Source organism: Malania oleifera, chromosome 7 (genome assembly GCF_029873635.1).
Source record: "Malania oleifera isolate guangnan ecotype guangnan chromosome 7, ASM2987363v1, whole genome shotgun sequence".
Classification (NCBI taxonomy): Eukaryota; Viridiplantae; Streptophyta; class Magnoliopsida; order Santalales; family Ximeniaceae; genus Malania; species Malania oleifera.
Window position 1 is genome coordinate 28,640,310 of NC_080423.1, and position 22,841 is coordinate 28,663,150.

General features: G+C 36.7%; 2 protein-coding genes across 2 annotated transcripts in view; one reads left to right on the forward strand and one right to left on the reverse strand.

The window, feature by feature from the left end:
- The first annotated feature begins 7,742 nt into the window (after positions 1-7,742).
- LOC131160797 (PHD finger protein MALE MEIOCYTE DEATH 1) lies at positions 7,743-10,110 on the forward strand. Its single transcript, XM_058116679.1, has 3 exons — positions 7,743-8,037; positions 8,187-8,430; positions 8,532-10,110. Exons 1-3 carry the CDS (start codon positions 7,743-7,745, stop codon positions 10,108-10,110), a joined length of 2,118 nt encoding a protein of 705 aa, XP_057972662.1.
- A 565-nt stretch (positions 10,111-10,675) lies between these two features.
- Positions 10,676-22,841, reverse strand: part of LOC131160476 (protein RGF1 INDUCIBLE TRANSCRIPTION FACTOR 1-like) — a 30,693-nt gene continuing 18,527 nt past the window's right edge. Inside the window, exons 3-4 of the mRNA XM_058116193.1 lie at positions 11,072-11,218; positions 10,676-10,968 (exon numbers count right to left, since the gene is read on the reverse strand). Of these exons, the coding sequence (XP_057972176.1) occupies positions 10,816-10,968; positions 11,072-11,218 (300 nt within the window). The 3' untranslated portion in view covers positions 10,676-10,815. The remainder of the gene's footprint in view (positions 10,969-11,071; positions 11,219-22,841) is intronic.

The following is a 22,841-nucleotide window of genomic DNA, read 5'->3' on the forward strand; positions in this document are numbered from 1 at the left end:
TACATAATACATGGCATTGCGTTGGCTATCAATCATGGCCTTGTGCTAAACATTTCATATATATTGATATGAATAAATATATCATTTATCAAGTATTCTAAAATCATAATGTACTGCATTATTCTGTAATTTCTGAGAATCACTAAAACATACTTTATTTGTAAAATTGTCTTAACATATTACAATTTGCATAAAATAATATTCATGTCACACATTGCTGAATAGAACCATAGATTCTATTCTGAAATCATATTTTCTGGCATTTTATACTAAAACATACATTCTAGTGTAATAGTAGTATTTTCCTAAATATGCATTTTCTTAAAAATACTTAGATATAATACATGCTTTTTGAACATAAATCTGCTAATAATTTAATAATAAATTTTATGAAAAATTAATATTTTAGTTTATTCCCTTACCTGACAACTTAAAAAAACCCCTTTGAAATTTTAGTCCTGCACCCATAGGGTTTTCCGTTCAACACCCTGAAAACAACATCTCTCAGAATTAAACTTCAGTATTTCTCCATGTACAACATTTTCTATAATTATGGAAAGACCAAATTTCGAATAAAAAGCCTTATCTTGAATTTGTGATGAATTTCAAGATAGCCCCACTGACGATCCACTCCAGTAGTTTTGCAGAGAACTTTCCAAGAAGTGTCGTGGTGGCTCCAGATCGTCGAATCGGAGACAATTCGGCTCGAAATCTTAGAGAGAATGGAGGAGGGACGAATTAAGGAGAGAGAGAGAGAGAGAGAGAGAGAGAGAGAGAGAGAGAGAGAGAGAGAGAGAGAGAGAGAGAGGAATTTTTGCAGGATTTTCAGCCAAAAAAGGAGGGTTAGGCCTATTTATACACTGGCCTTCGTCGACGAGCCACGTCACTTCGTCAAGAAGGAAATTCGTTGACGAGGTCAAGAAGGAAATTCATTGATGAATGCTTACTCCTCATTGACGAAATTCAGAACTGCGATAAATCTCCTCAATATCTTCTCATAGACAAGACATGTCCCCATCAACGAGTCCCCCATGTGCTCTCATCGACGAATCTCCTGTGTTCGTCGAAGAGACCCAGTTTACTTTTCTTTCCTCCTTTTGTTATTAAATTACGATAATTGTTCGAGTCTCTACAAATAGTGTCAAATAAATTTTTTTTAAAAAAATTTAAATAAAAAATTTATTAGTGATGAATCTAAACCGTCACTAATACCCTACTATTAGTGATGAATTTTACAAACCTTCACTAATAGTGTCAAATAATTTATTTTTAAAAAAAATTGTTCAAAGAAAATCCTATTAGTGACGAATCTAAACCGTCACTAATACCCTACTATTAGTGACAAATTTTACAAACCATCACAAATAGTGTCAAATAATTTTTTTTAAAAATTTTTTTAGATAAAAAATTATTTGTGACGAATCTAAATCGTCACTAATACCTTACTATTAGTGATGAATTTTGCAAACCGTCACTAATAGTGTTAAATAAATTTTTTTTAAAAAAATTTTAAATAAAAAATATTAGTGATGAATCTAAACCATCACTAATACCCTAATATTAGTAATGAATTTTACAAACCATCACTAATAGTGTCAAATAAATTTTTTTAAAAAAATTTAAATAAAAAACTATTAGTGACGAATCTAAACCGTCACTAATACCCTACTATTAGTGACAAATTATACAAACCATCACTAATAGTATCAAATAAATTTTTTTATTTATTAATAAATACTAGTAATGACGGTTAACTAACCGTCACTAATAAGTGACTTTTAGTGACGGATTAAATTCTTCACTACTACCCCAAAATCGTCGCTAAAATATTCTCAGTATATTTTTCATGCGAAAAATTTTTCCCACGCGGTTTTTAGTAACGAAAGTATTAATGACGGTTTTAAAACCGTCACAAATAGTGTTCTATTAGTGACAGCTGCAAAAACTGTCACTAATGCTTACACTATTAGTGACAGTTCTTAAAATCGTCACTAATACAAACTTTTAGTGATGAAATTGAATTCGTCACTAATACTTTTGTCACTAAAAACCAATTTTTTGTAGTGTAATGGTATGTGGTTTTGGGCCCATTTTGTAGCCCATTGTGAATCCTGTGCACAGGATATAAAACTATTGTTTTTTGGTGATTAGGGTTGGAGCCATCACGGTAGTTAGAGAGAGAGAGAGAGAGAGAGAGAGAGAGAGAGAGAGAGAGAGAGAGAGAGAGAGAGAGAGAGAGAGAGACACACACACACACACACACACACACACACACACACACACACACAAAATTTTGAGAGAGAGCCGCACTCTATAATTTTTCCTTAATAATAGTGAAATCTTTGCAACTTCGTGGACGTAGGCAAATTACCGAACAACGTAGATATTGTCTTGTGCATGTGATTGATTTTTCTTTGGCGTGTGTTTTCTCTATTTTGTTTCTCACAAGATTTTGGAATTTCGTGTTAATTCCCTACAACTGGTATTAGAGCCTAGGGTTAGGTTCGAGTGGGAGCAATGGCAGAGGAAGTAGGAAAGGCGCCTGGAATAGAAAAGTTTGATGGCAGAGAATTTGGATTCTAGAGGATGCAAATCAAGGATTATCTTTATGGGATGAAGTTACATTTGTCGCTTCTAGGGGAAAAATCTACGACTATGAAGGGTGAGGAATGGGCTTTTCTTGAAAGATAAGTATTAGGAGTTACCAGGTTAACTTTGTCTAGGTTTGTTGCACACAACGTTGTAAAGGAGAAGACCACAAAAGATCTAATGAATGTTTTGTTTGGTTTGTATGAAAAACCGTCAGCAAACAACAAGGTACATTTGATGAAGAAACTGCTTAATTTCAAGATGGTAGAGAATACATCAGTAGCACAACATCTGAATGAGTTTAACACTATCACAAATCAATTGTCGTCTATAGAAATTGACTTTGATGATGAGATCAATGCACTGATCGTTTTGGCTTCATAGCCAAATAGGTGGGAGGCAATGAGGATGATAGTAAGCAATTCTACAAGAAAAGAAAAATTGAAGTATAATGACATACGAGATTTAATTCTAGCTAAGGAGATTCACAGAAGAGATGCAGGTGAAACCTCAGGATCTGGTTCTGCCCTAAACCTTGAGACGAGAGGCAGAGGTAATGATAGAAATTCAAATTGGGGTAGATAAAAATCCATAAATTCTAATCGAAACAGAAGTAAATCTATATCAGGTCACCAAGTACAATGCTGGAATTGTGGGAAGACGGGTCACTTTAGGAGGCAATGCAAAAGTCTTAAGAAGAATAATGTAGATGATTCAACTAATGCAATAACAGAAGAGGTATAAGATGCATTACTTCTTGCAGTAGATAGTCCACTTGATGGTTGGGTTTTGGACTCAGGATCTTCGTTTCATACCACTTCACACCAAGAAATTATATATAACTGTGTTGCAGGTGATTTCGGTAAGGTGCATTTGGCTGATGGTACAACCTTGGATGTTGTAGGTATAGGAAACGTCTGAATATTGTTGCCCAATGGGTCTGTTTGGTTACTGGAGAAGGTACGACATATCCCTGACCTAAGAAGAAATCTGATTTCTGTTGGATAACTTGATGATGAAGGGCATGCAATGTTATTTGCTAGAGGCACTTGGAAGGTTACAAAGGGAGCTAGAGTATTGGCTCGTGGAAAGAAGTCTGGTACTATATACAAGATCTCAAGTCCAAGAGATACAATTGTAGTTGCTAAAGCAAGTACTAATACAAGCTTATGGCACTACAGCCTTGGTCACATGAGTGAGAAAGGGATGAAAATGTTGCTGTCAAAAGGGAAACTACCAGAATTGAAGTCTGTTGATTTTGACTTGTGTGAAAGTTGCATCTTAGGAAAGCATAAAAAGGTGAATTTCTTGAAAACTGATAGGACACCGAAGGCTGGAAAATTGGAGTTAGTGCACACTGATTTGTGGGGGCCTTCTCCAGTTGCATCCCTTAGAGGTTCAAGATATTACATTACTTTCGTTGATGACTCAACTAGAAAGGTATGGGTTTATTTTTATGAAAAATAAATCTGATGTATTTGAAACTTTTAAGAAGTGGAAAACTACGATTGAGACTGAGACTGGTTTAAAAGTAAAATGTTTAAAGGTCAGACAATGGAGGTGAGTACATAAATAGAGGGTTTAGTGAGTATCGTGCTAGACATGGAATAAGGATGGAGAAGACCTTTCTTTGGACACCACAGCAAAATAGTATGGCTGAGTGCATGAACAGAACTCTCAATGAGCGTGCTAGGAGAATGAGGTTGCATGTTAGACTACCAAAAACTTTCTAGACTGATGCTGTTAGTACTACATCTTACCTAATAAACCGAGGACCTTTAGTTCCCATGAAGTTCAGACTTACTGAAGAGCTTTGGAGTGATAAAGAGGTAAATTTTTCTCATTTAAAATTTTTTTAGTTGTGTTTCTTTTGTTCATATTAATTCAGATGCTCGTAGTAAACTTGATACAAAGTCTAAAATATGTTTTCTCATTGGCTATGGTGATGAGAAATTTGGATATCAGTTTTGGGATGAACAAAACAATATAATCATCAGAAGTAGAAATCTGATATTTAATGAACAGGTTATGTACAAGGACAGGTCAACAATAGTACCAGATGTCACAAAGATAGATCGGAAGAAGTCTGAGTTTGTTAACTTAGATGAGTTGACTGAAAGCACTGTCCAGGAAAGGGGTGAAGAGGATAAGGAGAATGTAGAATCACAGGTAGTTTAAAGTACATCTGTAGCTGCGGTCCGTGGATCTTCTAAGACCATTAGACCTCCACAATGTTATTCACTCACTCCAAATTATCTTCTATTGACTGATGATGGTGAGCCAGAGTGTTATGATGAAGCCTTACAAGATGAAATTCAAGTAAGTGAGAGTTAGCCATGAAGGATGAGATGGATTCCTTGTTGGGGAATCAAACATGGGAACTGACTGAATTGTCAATAGGGAAGAAGGCTTTGCACAACAAGTGGGTATACAAAATAAAGAATGAGTATGATGGTAGCAAGCATTAAAGGCCAAATTAGTTGTTAAAGGGTTCTAGAAGAAGGAGGGCATTGACTTCGTAGAAATATTTTCTCCAATTGTGAAGATGTCAACAATTAGACTGGTATTGGGAATGGTGGATGCAAAAAACCTACATCTTGAGCAGTTAGATGTGAAGACGGCATTCCTTCATGGTGACTTGGAGGAAGACATCTACATGATTTAGCCAGAAGGGTTCATTGTTCAGGGACAAAAGAATCGAGTCTGCAAACTGAGAAAAAGCTTGTATAGCCTAAAACAAGCTCCAAGACAGTGGTACAAGAAATTTGAAAGTTTTAAGCATAGAATCGGGTTCAAGAGATGTGAAGCTGATCACTGTTGCTATGTTAAGTTCTTTGGAAATTATTACATCATTTTACTGTTGTATGTAAATGATACACTCATTGTAGGGTCTAGCATTAAGGAGATTAATAATCTAAAGAAACAATTTTCAAAATAGTTTGCAATGAAGGATTTGGGAGCTGCAAAGCAAATCATTGGTATGAGAATTATTAAAGACAAGGCTAATGGTACATTGAAACTTTCATAATCAGAGTATATGAAGAAAATACTCAGCAGGTTCAACATGAATGAAGCTAAACCAATGAGTACGCCCTTGGGTAGTCATTTCAAATTAAGCAAAGAATAGTCATCGATGACAGAAAAAGAAATGGACCATATGAGCAAGGTGCCCTATGCCTCGGCTATTGGTAACTTGATGTAGGCTATGGTATGTACAAAGCCAGATATTGCACATGCAGTAGCAGTTGTGAGCAGATTCATGAGTAGGTTAGGAAAGCAACATTAGGGGGTAGTCAAGTGGATTCTGAGATATCTGAGAGGTTCATCAGATACATGTCTTTGCTTCACAGGTGCAAGTTTGAAACTGTAGGGTTATGTAGATGCTGATTTTGCTAGTGGTACTGATAGTAGAAAGAGTACTACTGAGTTTGTATTTACTCTAGGTGGTACAACTATATCTTGGGCTTCAAATCTAAAAAATATTGTTACTTTGTCTACTACAAAAGCTGAGTATGTTGCGACAAGTGAAGCTGGAAAGGAGATGATTTGGCTACATGGTTTCTTAGATGAATTGGGTGAGAAGCAGAAGATGGACATTCTACACAGTGACAGTTAGAGTGCAATCTTTCTAGCTAAAAATTCGGTTTTTCATTCAAAGTCGAAGCATATACAGAAAAAATACCACTTTATTCATTACCTTGTTAAAGATAAATTGGAAATACTTGAGAAGATCTGTGGATCTAAAAATCCGGTAGACATGTTGACCAAGGGTGTCACTATAGAGAAGCTGAAGTTGTGTGCAACTTCAGTTGGTCTTCTAGCTTTAGGACAAGAGGATGAGTTGTAGGGATAAGGGATTGTTCTTTTGGAGGATTGCGGTTGATATTGGTGATTGAACTAGTCTCCAAGTGAGAGATTTGTTGGGCTTTGTGGAGCCTAGTTGTGTGTTGATCTGGATTATAACTCGACCCGAATTAATGCTGCGTGGTTTTGGGCCCGTTTTGTAGCCTATTGTGAATCTTGTGCGCAAGATATAAAACTATTGTTTTTCAGTGATTAGGGTTAGAGTTGTCATAGTAGTTTGAGAGAGAGAGAGAGAGAGAGAGAGAGAGAGATAGTTTCTGAGAGAGAACCACACTCTGTAATTTTTTCTTAACAATAGTGAAATCCCTGCAACTTTATGGATATAGGCAAATTGCCGAACCACGTAAATACTGTCTTGTACGTGTGATTGATTTTTCTTTAATGTGTATTTTCTCTATTTTGTTCCTCGCAGGATTTGAGAATTTCGTGCTAATTCCCTACAGTTTTGGTATGTTTTCTTTTAATAAATAAATCTCTAATCCTTTCGTGACACTTAGGTCAATATAGATCCTTTGTTGCACAAAAATTGATGGCACTGATGCCATTAGTTGCTTTCTACAATTACAAAGTGTGATTTTCTTAAAAAGATGGTTGACTTGTGCTTGCAACTGAACAACTTGATTTGCTAATGCAACATGACTGTTTAGGGTAAGAATCTTGTTCATGTGATCATGGTCATTCCCTCCATAATGGCAAGAAGACTCACTGCCCTCGTATGTCATTGCAAAAATGTAATCATGTCTTTTGAAAAAAAAAAAGCTACTAACCTCAAAATCTTTGTAATCAGTCTCCTTTGAAGTTCAAATATTTTGTTCAGTACATAAGAATATAATAAAAATATTTTTTGTACTTATACATTTTTCTTATATAATTCTTGATTACATTCCATTCATAATCCATTACATGTCAATGTACCAAACATTGGTTGTGTGGTGAGAGTACTTGTGTTCTTATCCTAGAGGCACAAGGGTTCGAAGTTTGATCCGAGAAGCGAGAATGAGAGAAACGCCCTAGGGACTCCTGAGTTTAACTGTAAATATCACCCTCAAGGAAGGGTATGTTTGATAATATATTGATATTAGCCGTCTAGCCTCTTCTTCTTCGAGCGCGGGAATGTAACAGACATTCGAAGTCTGCAACTAACTTGTGTTAAAGCTCGAAACAGAGAAACTGTAAGCTCTTCTTCTCCCTGTTTGTCCCCTCCATGTTTTTTCTTTCTTCCGGGTTCTCTGCATGAGCACATCTCAAGAATCCTAGTCTTGGACAGGAAGGAATTACAAGCTTCAACCATGTCAATTCCAATCTTCGAGTCCTGCAAGAAGAGAAAGAGAATGCCGAAGCTCTTCGCGTTCCATACATTTGCAGAGCCGGGCTGCCCGATCAAACCCACCGGCCCATTTCGCGACAACATTCGTCTTTTTCTTCGAGAATGCGCCGAGCTCGAGGACTATAATGTCGAAGGGATGCCTACATGGTGCACCCTCCTGGTCAGCGAGACCAGAAACTTCGTCGTTCCCCTGTACACCATCGAAGAAAGCGTGAATAACTCTGCGCGACCTCTCTGTGATCACTGCAGATGCACTGGTAAATTTCTCAATTGGATTTGTCAATTTGATGTTTTCCGCGATTATTCATTTGGGTTTGTGCATTTCTTTATCTGGGCTTTCTTAATTTTCCTGTTAATTTGAGAAAATTGGGGTTTCTGTGTCCGTGGGCGTGTGTATGTGAGTCAGGCTGGAGCCATCACTATGTGTCAAAAAGAAAGTATCATGTGATCATTCCGGCAGATGATGAGTGGAATAAACCCCTGCATGATGGTGTTTTCGATGTTCAAACCCATTTGCTACATGGATTGTTGCATTGCAATGGGTTTGGTCATTTGCTTTGCATCAATGGGATTGAAGGGGGTTCTAAGTTTCTTTGCGGCAGAGAGATCATGGACCTATGGGACCGAGTCTGCATAAATCTTAGGGCTAGGTAAAAAAAAAAAAAAAAACAAATTCCCTGTTTTAGCGTACTTTTGTAGTTCTGAAAAAATGAAGATTCGGAACACTTATCGGGTTTTCATTCTTGTGCAGAAAAATTACAGTAGAAGATGTCTCAAAGAAGTGGTCAATGGATCTTCGGTTGCTACACGGAGTTGCGTATGGACATCCGTGGTTCGGGAGATGGGATTACAGGTTTTGTCATGGAAACTTTGGAGTGATGGAGCACAACTACGACAGAGCAATTGAAGTTCTCAGCACACTGCAGCTCTGTAAGATTATCCAAGATTTCAGGAGCACGGACAAATACAAAGAGATCAAGCAAATTATTTGGTACTACAGAGATTTAAGTGAAACCCAGTTGATCACAATGGGGGAACTTCTCAGATTCATGCTGGCTGTCAAGTCACAAGCATCTTCACGAAGAAAATTGATCATTACTGGTTTCGCCTCCTCTTTGTCGAGACCGCCAACTAAAGCAGTCCCACAGAACAAGCCATTGGTGAAGGAAAAGTCGGTAAGATGTAGAAAATTTTCCACTGTAATTACTAATATGGATAGCAGGTGGCCTTCAAGAAGATTGGAATATGCAGCAGAAATCATTGTTAATGCGTTGAAGGAAAAGAAAGCAGACAGGTCTAGCCATGGCGGGATGACCAGACAGGAAGTACGAGATGCTGCTCGGTTGCACATTGGTGACACAGGCTTGCTGGATTATGTTCTAAAATCAATGAACAATGTTATTGTAGGAAGTTACATTGTCCGCCGGGCTGTCAACCCTTCAAACCGAGTTTTGGAATACTCAATTCAAGAGCTTGCGAATGGTGTTTTGGTCAATGAAACAGAACCAGAAGCGGAATCAGAACCAGGATTTGTTCCTGAGCCAACTCCAGTTCCTACTAGAGTGGCTGGAGCTGATGTTTATAGTGATATGATCTACTTGTATACAAACATATTGTTTGAATACCCTGAATCGGATACTGTTGAATTGGCAACCCAGGTTGTTTTGGATACTAAGCACTTTGTGAAGGAGTGGCCTTTTAGGGATGAGGACGATCAATTACTGAGGTTCATTTGCAGAATAATGCCAAGTCTGAGTGATGACGGAACTGAATTGACTGCTATAAGGGAATTTCAGTCACCACCCCCCAGTGAGTTCATTTCTGTTCCGCTGCATGCAACATTAGGTGAGCTGAAGCGAGCCATTGAGACAGCATTGAGGGACACCTACTGCACTATGGATCAGTTTGTGGTCACAGAGATTGAAAATACTGAGGGGATGGAGGATGGGGAAGTGCTGTTTGGTGCAGTGGAGTCTGGTTCAGAAGTTTGGGCGAGGGGATACGGGATCGATTTGGGCGCTGAGTTGAGGTATGAAGGTGGGACGGACAATTGGACTGTTCGATGTGAGTGTGGAGCACGCGATGACGATGGGGAGAGGATGGTGGCATGTGACATTTGCGAGGTTTGGCAGCACACTCGCTGCATTGGCATTGAGGATGCAGATGCTGTTCCGCCACTTTATGTGTGCAATAGGTGTTGTGCTTCGCTTGTGCCCCAAAAAACCCAGCCTAGCTTTGGGTTTGAGTGTGCTGGTTCCCTTCTACTTCATCCAATGGCAGACTATGGGAATGAGCTCCTGTACGAACAATGTTTGGATTGGAAGATGTAAATAGACAAAGGCTGTGTAAATAGAGAAGGGCCATAGTGGTGGTTTATTGCAATAGGATGCCGACGCATTTCTTTTGCTTCTTTGATTTTCAACTGTTGCTGTAAGAGACCACAAGACCAGAAAAATGGCAGGAGAGTCAAAAATAACACACAAGTAACAAGTTCAATCCTTTTTTTCGAAGTACACTTTCAATTCTCTCAATGTATAAGTGACTTTGATCGAAAATTTATTTGTCATAGATGATGCTTGGTTGCAGCAAGTGCTTTCTTTCCTGTTCTCCTTTGTGCTCGAACATTCATTTTTCAAGTTCAGGAAACATAATTTGGGAAAACCGTATCACAAGCACACTACCAATTTAAGAACTTTAACCTACCTTGTGTGATTGGGGTTCTTATTGAGTAAACCATATTAATTTTAGAGATCCACTGCCCTAGCACTTCATAGTATTTAACAAATTCAGCAGCATATTACTTCTGGTTTTTTATTAGTAGGAGTTATTATGTTACTCATTCATACTTCCTGTGGTGTAATCATAAATCCTATGTCAACTTTTGTAGCCCGACACTTACAGAATTAAAGTTTGATGAGGGAAACAAAATCACATAAGTGAAGCTACAGAGCAAATGTTGCATGTACTACAGGAAGCAAATGGTTCAATGTCAAATCAGATTGAAAATACTACAGTAGGAAAGAAACATAAGGGCTTTAGAACAGAGGTGCCCTGTGGGGTACTCCCTTTCTACGATTTGCTGGTCTCCCCACTTTCCAAGCCGGCTTTCGCTTTTCCTTTGGCGGGGCAGGTCGTGGAGCAAGAAAGGGTGGATCAGAGCTGCTGCTCTTTCTTGAAAATGCCATGACCTGATTGACAATGAGTTTAATGCAGATTTTTCAAGATACAAAATGGATTTAAAAGGGAGAAAGGCCAAGTGGAGATAAATTATCATTTTTTTGAAAGAATTACCTTGCAAGCTATCGAACAGTAGCGATAGTTCTCTGGCTCGTTCAATCTTCTCTTGCAGACATTGCACGATGCCTCCTCATTTGACATTGGACCGGAGTGAGGCAGAGGATTCAGAGCTATGACCAGTTGCTTGTTGGATTTGTATGGCTGCAACCACATAACAAGGAAAAAAGATAACAAAGAAAAACATATAGTCCGAATAACGGTATGCTTTTGTAATAGCAACTTAGCTGCATTATGTTTGTATACATGAATTAAGGGACTTCTCAACATTTGGAACTCACAGCAATGGTGCCATCAATTTTAGCTGCAAATTAACTAATTTGAAATTCTTAAATAGGATTCCCATCATAGACAATCGTTATTGTTCATTTGGTGTCTTAAATAGGATTCCCATCATAGACAATCGTTATTGTGCATTTGGCGTTTCAGCGAACATCTTGTAGGATATAGCAAAACCACTGCTATTTTTCCCTTGCAAAACTAAGATGGACCAATCGAGAACATTTTGAGAATGCAGCAAAACCACTTCCCAACTAAATTACTGTTTTTACAAATAAAATACCTTGATATTTGAAATATCTTAACTTTTTTGAGAAAATTTCAAGTTATAAAGATGTTTAACAGTTTGTGGTGCTTGCCCAAAAGGGAGCAAAGTGTAACGCCCCGCACAAGAACTCTTCAAAGTATCCTAGAGTGATCAAGAACTGTGGAGAACTCTCTAGCGTGTCCTAGAGTATAGTTGGACCTACTAGATATTTCTACATTGTATTGGAATGTACATATGCTAGAACCTTCCTTGTAAATATCTAAATGAATAGTCTAGAAGATGGATATAGGCCATTGATTCAAATTGATCACCACCATCCATTGATGAGGTGGAAGTGTATAAATAGGGGGGAGGCCTCATTTGGTCAACACAACACACAAACCCTCAAAACATCAAAGTATTGTAAAGCATTCTTCAAGCAATACAAGAGTCTTCATTCTCTCAAACTCTCTAATTCTCTCTTGGTGTCCATCTAGCAGGTTAGGCTGACTTAGCATCACAGTCGGTGTGAATATTGCTAAGTGCTGGCATGGTTGGTTTAGAGAAATGTCTAAGGCTGTGGCCAGGGGAGTGAACATCAAGGAAAAAGGCACCATGCCAAGCACCGTGGAGTTGGAGAACCATGGTGAGGAACAAAGAGGTAAGGACACCAACCCTACTGGAAAGAAGGCTCGAGGCACTAGCAAAGTCTGGGGGGAGGATTTTGCTACTTTGAAGGGATGGGTTGCCCTCTTGGAGAAAAATATTGGTGAGGCTTTGCCCCGACATGAGAGGGTGCAAGATGACTTGGAAGCATTAACAAGCCATTCGATGGAGAAGTTCGACCAAACGAAGGAAGAACTTGACTCCATCACATACACCAAGGAGGGACAAGTCGAACGTGTGGGCACCCATAGAATTAGAGGAGCTATGGAGACAACTGAAGGGATTATTGGATGCAGGCCGAATTCGACCATCAAAAGCACCTTTGGGGCACCGATATTATTTCAAAAGAAGCATAATGGAACGTTTAGATTATGCATCAACAAGGTAACTATAAAAAACAAATATCCTATTCCTTTGATAGTTGACTTGTTTGACAAGCTTGGGAAAGCTAAATACTTCTCAAAAGTGGATCTAAGGTTGGGATATTATCAAGCTGAAATCATGGAAGGAGACGAACTAAACACCACTTGTGTAACACAGTATGGCTTATTCGAATGGTTGGTAATGCCTTTTGGCTTAACCAACGCTCTTGTCACATTTTGCACCCTCATGAATGAAATCTTCCACCCATATCTTGATCAATTCGTAGTAGTATACTTCGATGGCATAGTCATTTATAGAAACACACTTGAGAAGCACACCAACCACCTACGAATTGTGTTCAAGGTATTAAGGGAAAATGAGTTATACAAGAAAGAGAAGTGCCCTTTTGCTCGGCAAGAAGTACACTTCCTTGGACATGTAATCAAGGTAGGAACCCTAAGAATGGATGAAGCCAAAGTGGAAGCTATCAAAGAATGGGAGCCACCCACCAAAGTCTCTGAGCTACGATCATTCCTTGGGTTGGTAAACTACTATCGACGGTTCATCAAGGGCTAGTCAACAAGAGCATCTCCTTTGACTGATCTCCTAAAGAAGGCTGAGGTGTGGAATTGGTCTAAGAGGTGTCAAAATGCCTTTGAAAACTTAAAGGCAGCTATAATGGAAGAGCCGGTCTTAGCTTTTCCCGATTATAAAAAGACATTTGAGGAGCACATGAATGCTTCCGACTTTGCCATCGGAGGAGTGTTGAAGCAAGAAGGACATCCGATTGGCTATGAGAGTCATAAGCTAAATGAGACGGAGCGACATTACACAGTACAAAAGAAGGAAATGACAGATGTGGTACATTTGCTTCGCACTTGGTGCCACTACTTACTTGGCTCTCATTTCATGACAAAATCTAATAATGTAGCCACTAGCTATTTCCAGCCCCAAAAGAAGTTAACCCCTAAGCAAGCTAGGTGCCAGGATTTCTTGGCTGAGTTTGATTACAAGCTTGAGCACAAACCCGACAAAGCAAATGTTGTGGCAGATGCATTAAGTTGCAAAGCGGAGTTGGCTTCCATCACCAAGGCTAGAGATGATACCCTTGACCAGATCAAGGAAGGAATGGAACATGATCCTATGGCTAGACAGTTGATTAGGATTGTCAAGGATGGAAAGACAAAAAGATTTTGGCTTGAAGATAACATCCTTTACACTAAAGGACGAAGGATTTATGTCCCCAAATGGAACAACTTGAGGAGAAGCCTTATCAAGGAGTGTCATGACACAAAGTGGGCTGGTCATCCTGGACAGTGTAGGACTTGTGCGCTCCTTGAATTAGCCTACTATTGGCCACAAATGCGGGATGAGATAGAGCTGTGTGAAAACTTGTCTCGTGTGCCAACAAGATAAGATAAAGAATACGTTACCCGGGGCTTGTTAAAACCATTACCAATACTAGAGTGGCCATAGGAGAGTGTATCCATGAACTTCATCTTTACATTACCAAAGTCAAAGGGGTTTGGTTCCATCTTAGTAGTGGTGGACAGATTCTCTAAATATGCCACATTTATACCAGCTCCTACAAATTGTTCATCTGAAGAGGCAGCTAGGCTTTTCTTTAAGAATGTGGTAAAATATTGGGGGTTGCTGAGGACTATCATAAGTGATAGAGATCCCTGCTTCACTAGACGACTATGGAGGGAGCTGTTCCAACTCCTTGGCTTAGAGTTGCATTTCTCCACAAGCTTCCACCCACAAATGGATGGACAAACAAAAAGGGTTAATGTTTTATTGGAGTGCTACTTGAGGCACTTTTTTAGTGCCAACCAGAAGGATTGGGCACGACTCCTAGATGTGGCAAAATTTTCATATAACTTACAAAAGAGTGAATCAACGAGTCACAACCCATTTGAGATTGCCACCGAACAACAACCACTTGCACCCCACACTATTGATGCAGCTTATAAGGGGAAAAGCCTAGGGGCACACCACATGGCTAAGTTTTGGAAGGAGCAAACAGAAGTAACCCGCTCTTACCTTAACAAAGCCACAAGAAGGATGAAGAAATGGGTGGATGCAAAGAGGCAACCAGTGGAATATTGAGTGGGAGATGTTGTTATGGTCAAATTGCTTCCCTAACAATTTAAGGCCTTCATAAAGGTGCAAAAGGGGTTGATTAGGAAATATGAAGGCCCATTTCCTATAACATGAAGGGTAGGGAAAGTTTCATACAAACTTGAACTACCTCCTAGTTTGAAAATCCATCTAGTCTTCCATGCAAGCCTAGCGAAGCCGTATCATCAAGACATGGAAGACCCGATCAGAAACGACTCAAAGAGAGCAACTCCTACAGTAACTAAGTCCTTTGACAAGGAGGTTGAAGAGATACTCGCTAATCGAATCATGTGAAGGAGGGGGATGATGCCATGCACCTAATATTTGGTTAAATGGAAGTGATTTCCAGACAGCGAGGCTAGCTGGGAAGCACAATAAGACCTTTGGCAATTTGAAGACCACCTACGATGGTACAAGGAAGCAACAAGGACGCCCCTTGAATAGGTGGGGGAGAGTGTAACACCCCGCACAAGAACATAAAATTTTAAGAGGCTTAAAGAAGAATCTAGAACACTTCGGATTTATGAAGAACTCTCCAGAGTATCCTAAAGTGATCAAGAACCGTGGAGAACTCTCTAGAGTGTCCTAGAGTATAGTAGGACCTACTAGATATTTCTACATTGTATTGGAATGTACATATGCTAGAACCATCCTTGTAAATATCTAGATGAATAGCCTAGAAGATGGATCTAGGCCATTGATTCAAATTCATCACCACCATCCATTGAGGAAGTGGAAGTGTATAAATAGGGGGGAGGCCTCATTTGGCCAACACAACACACAAACCCTCAAAACATCAAAGTATTGTAAAGCATTCTCCAAGAAATACAAGAGTCTTCATTCTCTCAAACTCTCAAACTCTCTTTTGGTGTCCATCTAGCAAGTTAGGCTGACTTAGCATCACAGTTGGTGTGAATATTGCTAAGTGCCGGCATGGTTGGCTTAGAGAAAGGTCTAAGGCCATGACAAAAGGAAAAAATTGAACATCTCAAATAATTGGTTTGTGTTGGTATAAGGTAGTGATAGCATTATCTTTTGCAGGATGTTAAAGGCCAGCAAATCATTCAACATATGCATATAAAATGTATGATCACATCTAAATTTTGAAAAAATAATAATTAAGAAATATTTCTTGTTTCAATAGATGACTAACTAGTTCCTTCGTGTAGATCTCCCTCCACCATGCACAAAAAAATTCATCTCTACATCATTTTCCCTATTCTCTAACCCCCCCCCCCCCTTTGGTGTTTTGAGTTTTGACTTATATTTTGATTTGCATGGATTTATAAAACTTGGTACAAAATTGTATTCAGTTTCATCTAAATTCACACAAATTCAAATCTAATATTTAAAATATGTGCTCTCAAAAACAACCTAAGATTATTTGTTATTGCTTGGTGTTTTTAACTTGAGAACTAATTTGGGTTTCTTGCCTTATTGACACTATTTTTTTTTTATTTTTTTATTTTGTTATCATTCATTGACATTAATCTATAATATACTATTATTAAGGGAAGATCTAGTCACTTGGCCTTTAATTTTCATGTTTTCATAAAGAAAGTCATTAGTCTCTATATCTTATTTTAAAAGACACTCTATTTATATCTTGTTTAATACATACACAGACATTGAAGGATTGTTCTTAAAAGCAATGCCATTTTTCTTGCAATTATTTAAGAGGCTCATATTTTTCTACTCATCACAACACTATCTTTGATATGGTATAATATTTTTGAAAAAATAATGAAAACACATATGTTGTTTAAAAGAAAAAACATCTATATTGTTGGAAAGAGTACGCTACTTGATTGTTATGGTTTTCTAAAATTCAAAAATTGCCTTATAATTGTACTCTTTCTCCATTTAGAAAAGAACTACCAATAAAAATATAGTAGCAAAAGAAAAGTTATCTTTTTAAACTGAAAGATAGATATCGAGAGTTGTAAAGCAGTGCATGTGGTGTGCGCCCACAACTACAACTAGTAGTATTTTTACTATAGTCTCCCCATAGAACAAGTTATATTGGCATTCCTGGGTTACTAGGATTCAATGAAGTCAGAAGTACTATTTTAGGCTTCACTTCATATAAACATATCGTTTAACCTAATAGGAGTTACAAGCACAACAACATACGCAAGGAAAAGTCCAAGATGAGTTTTTCTAAGTGTTTAGTTTCATAATTTTACTGTCAATTTTCATTATTTTTTGTGGTAGTAGAGTGACCCTTGTCTTCAATTATTCTTCTTGATATCCAATTATCCCCTCAATCCACAACAATTCTCAAGGCTTGATAACCTCTCTTGCAACTTGGTCTAATTACATTGTGTCACAATGGATGATATCACTTCTTCTACATCATCTATTCACAAAGTGAAGCCAATTTAGCATCCAAATTGCTTCCTTAAGCTTCTAGATCTACAATTAGCTAAAAGTCTTGCATCCATCAAAATTTGTCTTTCCATGCTAAGGGCATTGAATATAATTCTCATATGCACTAGCACAAGTGAGGAGACTACACCACCAATAACATCTTCTATGGCAATGGAACTTAGGTTCAATGCCAATTCTACATAAAACTCATCAAACAACTCTATGAGTGTTACACCTGATTGGAAACATGATTTAAGATCAATTTATTCACATTAATTCAAATTTAAAAAATATATCTATCCATGGAATAAATATTAGGAAAGTGAAGATATTTTATTTAGCATTGCACTTGCTTGGCATATTGATTTAGGATCTATTTATTCACATTACTTCAAATTTAAACAATATACCAATCCATAGAATAAATATTAGGACAGTGATCATATTTAATTTGGTAATGGTAATACATGTCCAAAGGTTACATTGGTCAGTCATCCTTACCTCTGTCCTCTTATAATTTCACCTAGATCACATTCATTATGTTCTTCCTATAACCAAAAAGTTACTTGGTGTTTCCATACTCAATAATGGTGTGTGTGGGAGTATAGATTTTAGGCTTCAAATTTGAATTTGTGAATTTTTATGAAATTTAGTACACTTTTTTATTGTATTTTTTCCAAATCCAAAAAAATCTAAGTCCAATGTTTGAATTCCAAGATCTCAAACCGAGGGCATGGACTACAATGTTAATTTTTTTCGGTTTAACCATACCTTCTTTTGCTTTTAGGACAAAGAGAGGGAGAAAATTCTGGGGTGGGGGGAGGGGGGTGGGGTACTTAATCATGGAATCTTAGAATCTAAATTGTCATTCATCAAATTAGTTTACTTTAGTTTATCATCCTTCGGCCTTTTTGGAAAGAGAGCTTCCATAAAAGTCTAGAATGATCACCTTCATCATCATTCTTTGTCTATTTTTAATAGACTAAATAGTGACTGTAATATTCTAATCTTTAACTAGAAAAAAAAAAAAGGATTTGTGTTTTTTATGTTAATTGAATGACATGCTTTGTTTGTATTATATCCTCATCAAACCTTATTGAATCAAAAACTTCTTATCTAGATTGGATTTTCATTGTTATGTAGATTTTGCTAATGATTAAAGTCTTCACATTTGGATTTATATTTTTTTTATATAAATAAAATTTTATATTAAAGTTGCGACTCAATTTAATCTGGTAGTTTAGTTGAGTTGGAGAGCACAATATCAAAATCCTTATATGATTTATGTCCTCAAAGTAATGAACAAAATGGCAAAGTTGAGAAATCTATTTACTTGAAATAGGCTTTGACTATTTTGATTAAAATATCAATAACATTTTTCAATTGGAATGAAGCTTTTCATTAGACAATTTTTATAATTTATTATGTTCATACTAAACCTTTAAAATAACTTATTTCCACTTAGAAAAGCTATATGATCATCATCCTATATTATATATTTCTTAAGACTTCTGATTGTCTCTATTCCATGGATAGTGCTTCATATTTGTCCTTTCAATTCTCTTCTTGTGTTTTTATTGGTTATAGTACGACATCCAAGAGCAGCCAATATCATCTATTTTTATAGTAATCATTTTATTGCATTATATTATGCTATTTTTAATGAGGTATTTTTACATTAGGGTTCATAATTACAATTTTGGATCCATCCCTATTAGTGTGATTTAATCTGGGTAAACTCGATCAACTACTGGATATTTTTTTACATTTGCTAATGGTCCAGGGAGGATGAGGTCTACCTTATAGTCTACCATTACCTTATTTACAATAGAAGTAGAGTACATGACAGCATTAGAGGTTGTTAAGGGAGCTATTTGGTTGTAGGGTTTACTTGAAAATTTGGGAGTTGTTAAGAAGCACATTGTTATGTTCTGTGATAGCCAAAGTGCTATTCATTTGGAAAAGAATCAAGTCTACCATGCACGAACGAAGCACCTCGACATTCAGTTTCATTTTATTCGGGATATTATTGATGGAGGCAAGATACTTTTTCAAAAGATTACTACAACTGAAAATCGCGCAAATATGTTAACCAAGATTGTGACAACAATCAAATTCAAACATTGTTTAGACTTGATCAATATCTTGCAAGTCTGAATATTTTTGGAAGACGCCGATGATGTGGAACTCCAGAGAATGTTGGTCACTGAAAAATTTGTTGAATTTATCGTCAAGGTGGAGATTTGTTATTTTTTGTTCCACATTGGTAGAAAAATTGTTTTGAATTTTTTCTTTATTTGTTCCACATTGGTGAGAAGTGTTTTTTGGACTTGATGTTGAAACTATATAAAAAGCTCAACTCTCCATTTGTAAAATACACCTCAAAGTTGTACTTTATCAATAAGTAGTGGATTGATCATCGACGCCCAAGGACATAGGTAATTCTATATCGAACCTCATTAAATTCTTATCTTGTTTTTTTACTGTCTTTTATTATAGTTTTTACATTACTTTAGTTTTTTAAATATTCAATAGCCTTATTTGTAGTATTTGTGTTTAGCTTAAGTGGGGTGCTCGACACAACAAAAAGTTATTTTAAAAAGGTTAAAATTATTTTTGAAATGAAAAGCACTAAAACAGTTTTTTTTTTAAATTCCCTTATTTTTTTTACATCTACATTGATGAGCAATTTTTTCTATCAAAAACTCCTTATCCTAAAAAATATTCAACATGAAAGTTGTGACAATTTCTCTTAAATTTCTGTTGATACCAAAAACGTTCAAATTGGAGTTGTATAGTGAAAGTTATAGCCAAAAAAATGAAGGGTAGTTGAAGATGACAACACCTCTTTTAGAAAGGCAAGTGACTTTCCAAATTTAAGATAAAGTAGCGTGGGAAACTTTTTAAAATTATTTTATTGGGCTCCAAACTTTTTATAAACTTGGTAAATACTTCAAGTAAACTTGGGCAACAAGAAATTACTTTTAGAATTCTATAAATACATGGAAAACCAAAGGATTTTTACACACAACTACTTATAATCTAGCAATCAAATCTCTAATTCTGAAAGCTCTCTTGCTCACACATCCTTGCTGAAGTTCTATTGAATTCCTGCTGATACAACCACTTGGTTCTTGTGCTCTTACTAAGTTTCATTCAATCTAAATAAGAACCCGGGTATTAATTTCTTGAGCTTCAAATTCATTCTTTATTGATATTTAATTTGAAGTATATTAGTGCTCTAACTTGTACTAATCAACTCTATTGTGAGAGTGTCTTTGTACACAAGAATTTGTTCTTATTTCTTATTGTTTTTTACGGTTTAGGTTGTTGAATTGTTGGTTTACCAAGCGTGGGGTATTGCTTGGAGAGGAGAGCTCTATCCTATTTGAAGGAGTTTGTAATTAGTTTGCTCCGCTCGGTTAAGGGAGCAGTATAACGAAATCCTTGGGTGGTTTGCCTAAGGCGAGGACATAGGCGGGTATAGCCAAACCTTGTAAAAATCTTGGTGTCACTTTGTTCCCTATTCTCTTTAAATTACACCACTTATAAACTACATGGATGCTTATTTGAATTGCTGGATATTAATTTGCTTTTGGAAATTGCGGAAACCGTAAGTGAGTACATTGATTAATCAATATCATTATGAAAACTACAAAGGAGTACGTTGATTGATTAATATCAAAGCTCATTAATATATTTCTTGGTTAAAAATCAAGATACTTATTTGATATCAATATTTGAATTTTGGAAGCTTGATTGAATTTTCTATTTTTTGTGATATCAAGCTAACTTCATTGATTGGATTGAATATCAATTTTACTTGTTAAGTTGTTGTGTTCAAAGAGTGTGATTGCAAATTAACTCTAATTGAAAAAGGGGTTAACTCTTAACTAAAGGAACCTGTAAAATAAATGGATTTCAAAGAAAATTTTAAAAACCTAATTCCCCCCCCCCCCTCTCTTGGGAGTACACCTAACTTTTCAAAAATTATAGAAACAGATAGAGAATTATCTAAACTCTAAAGAAAGGAGAAGCTTCTTTGAAACATAAAGGGACAAGCTTCCAAGAAGGAAATGAGGGAGAGAGATAGATGTCATACCAACTTGCTTTCTAGTCATTCGAATGTAAAACCATTGAGGCCTTTGGCAAGTAGATCTTCAACTTGGTCTTCAAACTTGATGTACTTCATCTCAATTTCTCATTGAAATACTTTCTCCCTTTTAAAATGAAAACACACCTCCATGTTTTTAGTTCTTGCATGGAATATAGAGTTCTTTACTAGGCCTATTTCTGATTGGTGATCACAATATACTTGTACTAAATAATCAAATGACTAGTGATTCTCTATCAATTGTATTAACCATGTACTTTATTGTGCTGCCATTTTTGTCACACTGTATTTAGCCTCAATAGTTGAAAGTGAAACTGTTGGTTGCTTTTCATTGCACCAAGAGATTGCTTTAGAGCCAAGATTGAACATGCACCTAGTAGTCGAATGATATGTGTCATGATCACCAGCATAATCCACATCATAATACCATTTTATTTCACATATTCCTCCTTTACTATATAAGAGACCAAAATCGATCGTTCCTTCCACATATCTTAGAATTCATCGTACTGCATCTGGATGAGTTCTTTGGTTTCTATATGTACTAACTTACCACACTAACTACAAATGATATGTTTGTTAATTTTATTGTAAGGTAGATCAATCCTCCCACTATTTGCCTATACATCGTTATATTATCCAAGTTGTTGCCTTCAACTGAACAAAGTTTTGCATTGGCTTCCATTGGAGTGAAATGTGGCTTGCAGTCAATTATCTTAAATTTTCATAAAAGATTTATTGCATACTTTTGTTGACCTAAGAACAATCCTTCATTAGTTCACTTTACCTTGAGACTAAGAAAATTATAAGCTCTCCAAGCTCCTTTATTGGGAACTAAATTGAGAGATTAATTACCTTTAGTCTGATGTATCCCCACTTGATCATCTATAGTAATGATCAAATCATCAACATAAATGAGCATTTTTGCCAATATTCCTCTTTGGGCCTTTATAAACAAATTTGAATTTGCTGGTGATACTAAGTAGCCACTATGTATTGTGAATTCTGTTATCTTACCATACCACGTTTCTGGGGTCTAGCTTGTTTTGACATGTACAATGATTTTTTTAGCTTGCACACATAGTCTCTATGACCTTTGTTCTTGAACCCTTTAGGTTGTTCCATCTATCCAATTCTCCATGCAAAGAAATGCATTATTTACATCCATTTGCCAAAGATTCCAATATTTTTTAACTGCAAGTGTAAGCAAGATATGTATGGTGGTAATTTCTACCATTGGGCTAAATTTTTTGTCATAATATAGCCTATATTTTTGAGAGAATCCTCGAACCACCAATAAAAGCTTTTACCTTTCAATTGATCCATCAGGCAAAGTCTTCACTTTGTAAACCCATTTACAAGATATGGATTTCACATCTTTATGAATTGGCACTAAATCTCATGTCTCATTTTGTTGTAATGATTGAATTTCCTTCCTTCATTGCCTTCTTCCATTTTTTTCTTTATTATGTTTCTTCAAATGAGGTTGGCTCTTGCATTCCAATTTCTTCAGTCAAAGTTGCATTTGCATATTTCGAATATGCTTTTTTGTTGTCTCATGGACCTGGGAAGTTGTGGTTGAGGAGCTTCTTCTTCTTCCAACTCTT

Excerpts from the sequence above, each read along its gene's own strand:
- LOC131160797 (XM_058116679.1), top strand. The coding sequence starts at position 7,743 with ATGTCAATTCCAATCTTCGAGTCCTGCAAGAAGAGAAAGAGAATGCCG. Across the intron at positions 8,038-8,186 it reads TGATCACTGCAGATGCACTG|GCTGGAGCCATCACTATGTG; the intron begins GTAAATTTCTCA and ends TATGTGAGTCAG. Across the intron at positions 8,431-8,531 it reads TGCATAAATCTTAGGGCTAG|AAAAATTACAGTAGAAGATG; the intron begins GTAAAAAAAAAA and ends ATTCTTGTGCAG.